Below are 10,661 nucleotides of genomic sequence, written 5' to 3' on the forward strand. Positions count from 1 at the left end.
TAGTGATAGCGTGTGCTTCTACATAATTGTGTCTCCAGATAAAAAAACAACATGGCCGAACTGACTTCAATGTTTGTGAGATGTAATTACAAAATGAGTCATAATGTGAATAGTGTCTGTGTCATTTATAGCAACAGACACAACATTGAGGCACTTGGTAACAATAACCTAGGAATAAGTGATTATCATTGATTATTGGTTATCATATCAGTGCGTTCATGCCTGAATGGGCGCTATCAGGTTAAATGTTAATTATAGTTGCCTTAATGGATGTATTCGAGGTGAGGTAAATATTTCTGAGTGCAAACTAGCGTTTTTCTTCTGCGAAAGATAGAACGCGATTTTATAGACGTCATGGTATGGCCAGGGGTATCACGACAATACGGTCGGTGTGACAAATTATGATATGATGGCAGTTAAAAATTATTTCTATTTCTAAAGTGAAAGCAGCGCTTGAATACGTGTTGGTGACACCGTATAAGTCTGTCAACATCTCTCCTGTGCGTCTTTCTTCATTACGTACATAATATATCAAAAGCCATATACTCTGTGAAAAAGATTCTTTAATCCGGAAAGTTGTTTACAGGTTGGTTGGTTGGTTTGTTTGTTGTTTAACGCCGCACTCAGCAATATTCCAGCTATATGACGACGGTCTGTAAATAATCGAGGCTGGGCCAGACAATCCAGTGATTTATATCATGAGCATCGAACCACGCAATTGGGATCGATGACATGCATGAACCAAGTCAGCGAGCCTGACCACCCGATCCCGTTAGTCGCTTTTTACGACAAGCATAGTCACCTTTTACGGCAAGCATAGTCACCTTTTACGGCAAGCATGGGTTGCTGAAGACCTATTCTACCCCGGATCTTCACGGTTGTTTACAGGACGAAATCTGGATAAACTAGGTTATCCTTATATGGTTTTCTTATGTTGGTATGATAAGTACGCGATGTAAAACATAAAAAAAATTGCACTAGATATGGACGTAATCCTCCAGGAAAAACAATCAAACCTCGTCTATTTTATTGCTAGCCCATAAGTATTGTTTTCAGACGTATCTCCGTCGACTGGATTCAAAAGTAAAATGTGACAGCTTCACATGGGAGGAATGCCTGAAGTGATGCAGGTCTCTGACGTTTATAACTTTGGCGAAACCGACGAGTATGTTGCCGACAAACCAAGAAACATAATCGGGGAGTTCGGGGTTCGAACCCACAACAACCATTGGTTTCTGGCGGGCCCAAGGAACGGAACTCTGCGCAGCTAATTGCTGCGCCCTAGACGACTTGGCCATCCGTGGCTTCATATCTTTTAAGCATCACAGCAATAATAGTTAATGAACACACGTGTACATTTATGAGAGTTTATGTTTCATGTCAGAAAGTTTACATTTAACTGAAGTTTCTGAAATTCGAAACCCTACTACATAAGCGGTTACATATGGGGAGTATGGTTTTACGCCGCTTTTAGCAATATTATAGCAATATCACGGCGGGGGAACCAGAACTGGTCTGCACACATTGTACCCTTGTTGGGAATGGATCCCGGGTCTTCGGCGTGACGAGCGAACGCTTTAACCACTAGACTAACCGACGGCCCCTACATATACCAAATACTAGTATAACAGTTACAATATTTTCGATCACAGTTTTGTTATAAATCAACATTTCCCATCCCCATGCATAAGCAAAAGCATTTTACACTTGTAAAAACGAAATTTACTCCGACAACAAAAGTAAAATGTAATGTTATAGATCCAATGCCAGCTAATGTTCGAACATTATAACAGCGATAGGGCACACTCCATCATCCCTAAACATTGAAAAATCGCTTTCCTTCTTCTGTTGGCGAGTTAAAGTGAACTGAGACACGGATATTCTCAACGTTGTAGGACTCCGGCTCCTCAGTATTCAACAATTCAAGTCTGCCGGGGTTCGTTTTAGTAGACGGCACAACTTTTCTATGTACCAAGCTACATCCGGCCTTGTGCGCATGTCTGACCCTGTTATGAACGTCGTGCTGTGTGTAAACGACAGGTATGTGAAGAGCATTCCCTACATCGACGACGCATCCACAAGAAAGTACCCTTTTGTCTTTAAAGGACGACATGGACATAGCGGAATTAAACTGCATCACTTTTTCAGGTGCCACTAGAGCTCGCTGGTGAACTGCAATTTGAGGATACATTGCCTTGTGAGTCTCACAGTTCGTGTCTTGGCGTCGCGTTTTGGAACAATCCGCACAGAAGAACGGGCCTAGGACTTCGCACTGTAGATTAGTCAAGGAAGTTCTGTCTGGTTTCAATTTTCGGTTGCATATTGAGGACGTCTGTCGAAACAGTCCGTCATTTTCTCTAAGTTCAGGGCTGATCACTCTATCGGGAACATTGTTGTAATATTTGGCAATGTTGGCGTCGTTCATTCTCGTTGATGTCTTCATGGTGGATCGTGCTCGTGCCTTCATGCCGTCCCCGTAGTGAATTAGGTCGGAGATTGTTTGAAGACCGTCCCTGAACTCGGTTTTCTCTCTTTCCAAGAAGGACGGGTTCCGGATTGGAACGTAGCCGAGGGGGCGTGTTCGGGGACGTTTTGGCCGATTCCCCATGCTTGCCATTTTTATCTGAAATATGAGTTCATTGTATGAGAGATATATCAGTACCTTCCATGCAATGCAAGCATTAGTGTATTTTATCAACTTCAAACGTATGCAAGAGATGCGCTCAACACTTTCGGTAACACTAAGTGAACACAATGTCCACTGGTCGCCTGCAAGTGCAACTGTACACCCCAACTCTGTCAAACAGAAGTCAGAACGACTGATCTTAGTGTCCTCACCCTTGTTGACCGTAGTGTGGTCAGTAGTACTAATTTAGTGTATTTAATACAGTAATCAATGGTACAGAAACTCGCTGATATCGTAACCTGTCTGCGTGCGAGGGCTGGACAAAAAGTTCTAAGTCTGACTATCTTTCAACTATGGGCCATAACAAAGTGAACTAGTCAATGTAGTACATTGTTTGAGTAGTTCATTGTAAGTGTATTTGGTCTGTTGATGACGGTTTGTATATTAGTGACAGCCAGTGTTGAACGTGATAGGGGTCCAAATGGACACGGACATGGAAAAGAACGAGTACCGAGCAGTCATCAAGTTTTTGACTTTAGAGAATAACACTCATGACCGCATAGCACAAGTGTATGGGTATAAATGCCCTAGCTATCTCGCTTCTTTAAGAAGACATTGTTTTAAAAGAATAGTTTTCGTATACAGATATCAGATAAAGTCACATTAATATTTTCTCCAAATTATAAATAAAAGTGCATCTTTTAGAGAGAAAAGTGTGGGTAATAAGTTCTATTGGCAGTAGGCAACATGAGCCTTATACCACGGCGCCCTGAACACAGACCTGTACTGTCAAAGTGAACGTACCTTCCTTTATGGCCGCATTGTGTTGTGTAAGTCAGAGTTCAAACACAACACTCTTATATAGACTCGCGCCTGCCTCGACGGTTGAATGCGGCGTGACTATTAAATGTTTGACTTAATGCTGAAAATAAACTACTTCAATAAAGAGTTCACTCTCTCTTGTTGGTTTCTGTGATATCCACACCGAGAGCAGTCCCTTATCGCACAAGATTAAGCCACGAGAGAAATGCACCCGTAAATTTGTTCAAATCTGGCTTGGGGGTTTGGTTTTGTTAATGCCAAGGAGGTCTTCGTCTGGCATTGTTCCGCCATTTCTTATATTGGGCTTATCGTGGGCTCTAACTGTCGGGGTAGGGGCGATATTGCTCGGGTTTTATTAAGAGGGATGTCTGTGTCGTTGTGTTAACAGTGGCGTGGGGTTGATAAGGACTGGAATATTGCTGTAAGATACTGGTCCAGGTGTGTGTGTGCACGTGTGTGTGTGTATGTGTGGTGGAAGGGGTAATTTCAGAATGGTCATGCTCAAAATAACCTTTTTTCTATGTTTGAAATATTATAGAATGGTAATAATCTGAATTTTCCACTTTTGCTTTGATGGGTTTATAGGGGTTGTGGTAATAATGAAGATGCATTTTGGAAGGGTCAACAAAGTTTAATCACTGGTGCGTACCTCCCTCTCCTAGCCACATTCCTTGTACGCACACACACACACACACACACACACACACACACACACACACACACATACACACACGCCTGCACATCTACATTTCATGCACGGAATGGGTCATGGACAGGTTAACAGGATTGACGGAACACTTTTTCCACATCCATACACAGTTAACCCCCGTGTTTTTCCGGGTTTCGTACGATACCGTACGTTTCGTCCAGACTGACATTTGACTATGAATAATTTTATCATATCGGAGTTAACACAATTTATTTGTCATAGGTATCTTTATTCTAATTGTTATCAAGCTGAAATTGGTTTTATTTTTTCCCCAAACTATCATCTCTTATCGGAACATTTCATATTTCATTGACTTGACGTAGTCTCTTTGGCCAGATGGGCAAACTGCCTGGCTCTTCTAAACATTGAGACATCCACACTGAAGTTTTACTTTAATCATATCAGACAGACAGAAGTTTATTCAATATTTTAGGCCATATGACCTGTAGTACAGAAATGGTGTTTTTTTTGTATCAACATTGTACAGTCACGTGTAGGTAATAATAAGTTTACATATAATATTGACGTCTAATTTCAAAAATCTTCTTCAGGAATATTGACAGAGATGATATTGCATTAACATTGCGGGAGTTCAACAAATTTTTCATCAGTTGTTCATCTTTGTACATAGTTGAAATCATAGGGAGGTATCTATTTCTAAGAAACTGATCATATTTACAAATGAGAAGTACATGAAACTCATCCTCAACATAGCCTTCATTACAATAACGGCATAAACTACTTTCTTTATCTTGTACATTGTTTTTCTTTCTGAGATAATTACCATTAAAATTATGTAATGATATACGTTATTTACACAAAGATCTTCTCAAAGTTCTATCCTGAAGTTCAGATACATATTTTTAAGGAACAAGTAATGATTTTATAACCGTATACTGGCATAAAAACCTTGATCATATCGAACAATAAGGACACTCAATAACATTTCTGATCATTTGATTTCTTTTAATGTTTAAAAACATAATTCTTTAATGTTTAAAACAATGACAGTTGTTAGCATGAGAATATTGCTCAGGTGAGCATGTCGGTTTAGTCCTGGTCATAGCGACTCTATGGGACCGCTTCCCTAGTAACCATATGGCGGCGGTATCTTGGTTGACAAAGTGATATTTACAGAACATCAATCATAGTCATTGACTTCAGCCGACTTGAAGTGCCTGCCTTTCACTGATTTCTTCCTAAATATTTACATTAACCCTTTAACAGTTCAGTGCATACTGATTAGGGTCGTGTACGGAGATCACGAATGTATAGCGTGTATTCAGCAGTGGAAAACGACACGGCCAACCCAGCAGGGGTTGAGTCATAATGACGTTGGTCTGTCTGAGACCAGCTAGAGACTAGTTATGTATAATATTACCTGTGGGTCGAGGAGATAACACTGAACACGTGCGAAGTCTGTACTGTCACTGAGTACAGACACAGTTAACAATTGATGCATACTAGATGTGTGTACAAAATAATTGGATCGAGTCTAATTTTCTGGATTGGGAATGTATTTGAGAGGTATTCTTCTTATGGCATATATTTTTTTAAAAATTTGAGACAGGTATTAATTGTTTAAGACCTAGAATGAGGGTGTATTAGTTGGGTCGCGGAAACCTAGCTGTGGTGTCACTGTTCACTTAGTCAGTGCATTTATTACGGGGTAGGCTGTTGGTGACGAGTTGGTCCGTCGCCACCAATATCCGGGTTTTGCTATCGGTTTTAATACATGTTACATTGGTTTCACTGTATATGTATGTTGGTTTCACTGTATGTGTATGATGGTTTCACTGCATATGTATGTTGGTTTCACTGTATGTGTATGATGGTTTCATTACACATGTTCACTGGTTTCACTGCATATGTATATTGGTTTCACTGCATGTGTATGATGGTTTCACTGCATGTGTATGATGGTTTCACTGCATATGTATATTGGTTTCACTGCATGTGTATGATGGTTTCACTGCATATGTATATTGGTTTCACTGCATGTGTATGATGGTTTCACTGCATATGTATGTTGGTTTCACTGTATGTGTATGATGGTTTCATTACATATGTTCACTGGTTTCACTGCATATGTATATTGGTTTCACTGCATGTGTATGATGGTTTCACTGCATGTGTGTGATGGTTTCACTGCATGTGTATGATGGTTTCACTGCATATGTACATGGGTTTCATTACATATGTTTCTTGGTTTCACTGCAAGTGTATAGTGGTTTCACTGCACATGTACACTGGTTTCACTGCATATGTATATGGGTTTCATTATATATGTATGTTGGTTTCACTGCTTATGTATATTGGTTTCATTACATATGTTTATTGATTTCACTGCATATGTACATTGGTATCACAGCACATGTACACTGGTTTCATTACATATGTATATGGGTTTCATTATATATGTATGTTGGTTTCACTGCTTATGTATATTGGTTTCATTACATATTTTTATTGATTTCACTGCATATGTACATTGGTATCACGCCACATGTACACTGGTTTCATTACATATGTATGTTCGTTTCATAACATATGTATATTGGTTTCACTGCATATGTATGTTGGTATCACTGCACATGTATGTTGGTTTCATTACATATGTATGTTGGTTTCACTACACATGTATGTTGGTGTCACTGCATATATACATTGGTTTCACTGCATATGTGCATGGGTTTCACTGCATATGTACACGGGTTTCACTGCATATGTACATTGGTGTCACTGCATATATACATTGGTTTCACTGCATATGTACACGGGTTTCACTGCATATGTACATTGGTTTCACTGCATATGTATGTTGGTTTCACTGCATATGTGCATGGGTTTCAGTGTATGTGTATATTGGTTTCACTGCATATGTATGTTTGTTTCAGTGTATATGTATGTTGGTTTCACCGCATATGTGCACGGGTTTCACTGCATATGTACATTGGTTTCACCGCATATGTGCACGGGTTTCACTGCATATGTATATTGGTTTCACTGCATATGTGCAGGGGTTTCACTGCATATGTATGTTGGTTTCACTGCATATGTGCACGGGTTTCACTGCATATGTACATTGGTTTCACTGCATATGTGCACGGGTTTCACTGCATATGTATGTTGGTTTCACTGCATATGTGCACGGGTTTCACTGCATATGTATGTTGGTTTCACTGCATATGTACATTGGTTTCACTGCATATGTATGTTGGTTTCAGTGTATATGTATGTTGGTTTCACTGCATATGTACACTGGTTTCATAAATATATGCATATGGGATTCATTATATATGTATGTTGGTTTCACTGCTTATGTATATTGGTTTCATTACATATGTATGTTGATTTCACTGCATATGTACATTGATATCACTGCACATGTACACTGGTTTCATTACATATGTATATGGGTTTCACTGTATGTGTATGTTGGTTTCATAACATATGTATATTGGTTTCACTGCATATGTATGTTGGTTTCACTGCATGTGTATGTTGGTATCACTGCATATGTGCACGGGTTTCACTGCATATATACATTAGTTTCACAGCATATGTGCATGGGTTTCACTGCATATGTACACGGGTTTCACTGCATATGTACATTGGTTTCACTGCATATGTATGTTGGTTTCACTGCATATGTACACGGGTTTCACTGCATATGTACATTGGTTTCACTGCACATGTATGTTGGTTTCATTACATATATACGTTGGTTTCACTGCACAAGTTTGCTGTGTCACTGCGTATATACATTGGTTTCACTGCATATGTACATTGGATTCACTGCATATGTATGTTGGTTTCACTGCATATGTGCATGGGTTTCAGTGTATATGTATATTGGTTTCACTGCATATGTATGTTGGTTTCAGTGTATATGTATGTTGGTTTCACCGCATATGTGCATTAGTTTCACTGCATGTGTACATGGGTTTCACGACACATGTACATTGCTTTCACTGCATAGCGTTATGTGTGACCCAGCCCCATACTTGCAATGATTGAGAGAGTACAGAGCTCAGGTGTGTCAGGGTGTGTACATGTGTTGTGGGAGCAATGTTTAAAGTGATGCAGGTCGTTGACGTTGGCCACAGAGTGAAACCTACGAATAAGGGTACAGCGATGACAAATTAAGGGTCATCATGGAGACAACTGATGACCGCAGCATTACCCATTTGGGGCACCGATAAGGCGTGGATAACCCCAGCTGTCGACATGTGAGAAAGTGTTTGTCAAATGTACTTACTACTCCACTGCCATGGCGGTTCGCGGAAAGGGACGAGTGGCGCTGAATGTTATATCATGATCAACAAAGCCGAGAGTTTATCCTGTTTCCTAACACCGCAGTACATGTACTAAGTACCTCCTCTACACATCAGGTGTAAGGCCTCCCTGGCCGGACTGACGTGACGGCAACTAGAGTGTTACAATCGCTCATGTCACAGGGTTCGGGTTCGTCACTTGATAGCGGCTGCGTCACCATGATAGCATGACATCAATGTTCAACCATTTACTGCTTTTACTTGTCAACATGTTCAGAGCCCAAACGTTAATCAGCATAAAATCCTTAGAAGTAGTAGTAATAGTTGTAGTAGGAGTAGTAGTAGTAGTAGTAGTAGTAGTAGAAATGGTCGTAGAAGTAGTACTTAGCAGTAGTAGTAGTAGTAGTAGTAGTAGTAGTAGTAGTTAGTAGTACTTAGCAGCAGTATTTCGTAATATTAGTAGTATTAAGTAGTAGTAGTAGTATTAATGGTAGTAGAAGTAGTACTTAGTAGTAGTAGTAGTAGTAGTAGTAGTAGTAGTAGTAGAAATGGTCGTAGAAGTAGTACTTAGTAGTAGTAGTAGTAGTTAGTAGTTAGTAGTACTTAGCAGCAGTATTTCGTAATATTAGCAGTACTAAGTAGTAGTAGAAGTAGTATTATTGGTAGTAGAAGGAGTACTTAGTAGTAGTAGCAATAGTAGTAGTTGTAGTATTAGTAGCAGTACTGAGTAGTAGTAGTAGTAGTAGTAGTAGTAGTAGTAGTAGTAGTAGTAGTAGTTAGTAGTACTTAGCAGCAGTATTTCGTAATATTAGTAGTATTAAGTAGTAGTAGTAGTAGTATTAATGGTAGTAGAAGTAGTACTTAGTATTAGTAGTAGTAGTAGTAGTATTAATGGTCGTAGTAGTTAGTAGTTAGTAGTACTTAGCAGCAGTATTTCGTAATATTAGCAGTACTAAGAAGTAGTAGAAGTAGTATTAATGGTAGTAGAAGTAGTACTTCGGAACAACGAGATACGCGTCCATATTGCTCAGTTATTTGGCATATCTCTCTTTAAGGTCTTGTTATCAAAAGTATCTTAATAACATGATAATAAATATCACCAATGAGAGCATGGGTAATGTGAAAAAAACATTATTACAAGTTTTCCTAATTCCGAATATCTGCCGAGTAAGAATGGCAATAAAAATAACATGCACAGCCCTATGACAGATATACTGAAAGAGAAGCATGCCTTACCTACTGCCTCGTCAGTTCATGACTGTGGTGTGTCCGTCTACCTAGAGGGAATGTAATCTGACGCTGTCGACTCCCGATTTCTCTTCAATTGTTTCCGCTAGCCTAATATTTACAGTACTCTTTGTGATCAACGCCCGGTTGACCTGACCATTGTAAGTGGACGTTAAGCTCAATTAATCGCGATTTTAAACACTCTGGTGCATAGGAGATATCAGTATATTAAGTACCCCCTTCTTTCAAGCAAGAGCAAATATTGACTGCGTTATTGTTGAGCGCTGTATTGATATAGACAACCAGCCGTAGATAGGCGAACATTACAGCGGCTCTGTCGATTACTTTAATCCCTCCACGGTCTGGTGGTCTCACAAATACAGGGCGAGGGTGGAGAGTAGGGTAGAAGTGGGAAGGAAGTGGGTGAAGGTAAATGAAATGACTTTCGGGGACACCTTTCTTGTCTTCGTTACTCAATGCAAAGCGATTATGTTGGGATATTGAGCTTTGAGGAGCCAGAATAGTGACTGCCACCTGGCTGCAGAGTCGCGTCCCTTCGGCACGCCAGGAACCTATGATGCAAATTCCGGTTTTCGCTCCGATTATGTTTCTAGGTTTGTCAACACCATACCCGTGCTCGTTGGTTTCACCAGAGTGGTAAACGGTTGAGACATGTATCACTTCTGGCTTTCCTCGCACAGAAAACTGACACGCTATGATATAACTGGTATGCCAAGGCCGTAGTTATTTTTTTTTTGACAGGGGGGGATATTTGTACAAGTATCACTTCTCCCCAACTTGTATTTTCATGATTCATTTAAAAGCAACTGCAACTGCTCCCCTCTCCCCTTCACCGGCTGGCTACGGCACTGTATACTGTTCGAAGCGGCGAAAAAAACAACTAACTCGTTCGCTCATTTACTCACTCACTCTACACGCCGCTGTTTGCAAACTAAAATCACAGTCAGCCATCAACTCGATTAATTAGATATTTGTTGGA

General features: G+C 39.9%; 1 protein-coding gene across 1 annotated transcript; it reads right to left on the reverse strand.

Annotated features, from left to right (window-relative positions):
* Nucleotides 1-756: 756 nt before the first annotated feature.
* LOC124126759 lies at nt 757-3,431 on the reverse strand. The gene is made up of 2 exons (XM_046490275.2): nt 3,408-3,431; nt 757-2,623 (listed from the first exon to the last, which is right to left on the reverse strand). Exon 2 carries the CDS (start codon nt 2,615-2,617, stop codon nt 1,817-1,819), a length of 801 nt encoding a protein of 266 aa, XP_046346231.1. The 5' UTR covers nt 2,618-2,623; nt 3,408-3,431; the 3' UTR covers nt 757-1,816.
* Between the last annotated feature and the right edge of the window lie 7,230 nt (nt 3,432-10,661).

Source organism: Haliotis rufescens, unplaced genomic scaffold, assembly GCF_023055435.1.
Source record: "Haliotis rufescens isolate VD_foot unplaced genomic scaffold, xgHalRufe1.0.p SCAF_5, whole genome shotgun sequence".
Lineage (NCBI taxonomy): Eukaryota > Metazoa > Mollusca > Gastropoda > Lepetellida > Haliotidae > Haliotis > Haliotis rufescens.

Bases quoted from the DNA above. Each gene is read 5' to 3' on its own strand.
- LOC124126759 (XM_046490275.2), bottom strand. From the start codon at position 2,617: ATGGCAAGCATGGGGAATCGGCCAAAACGTCCCCGAACACGCCCCCTC.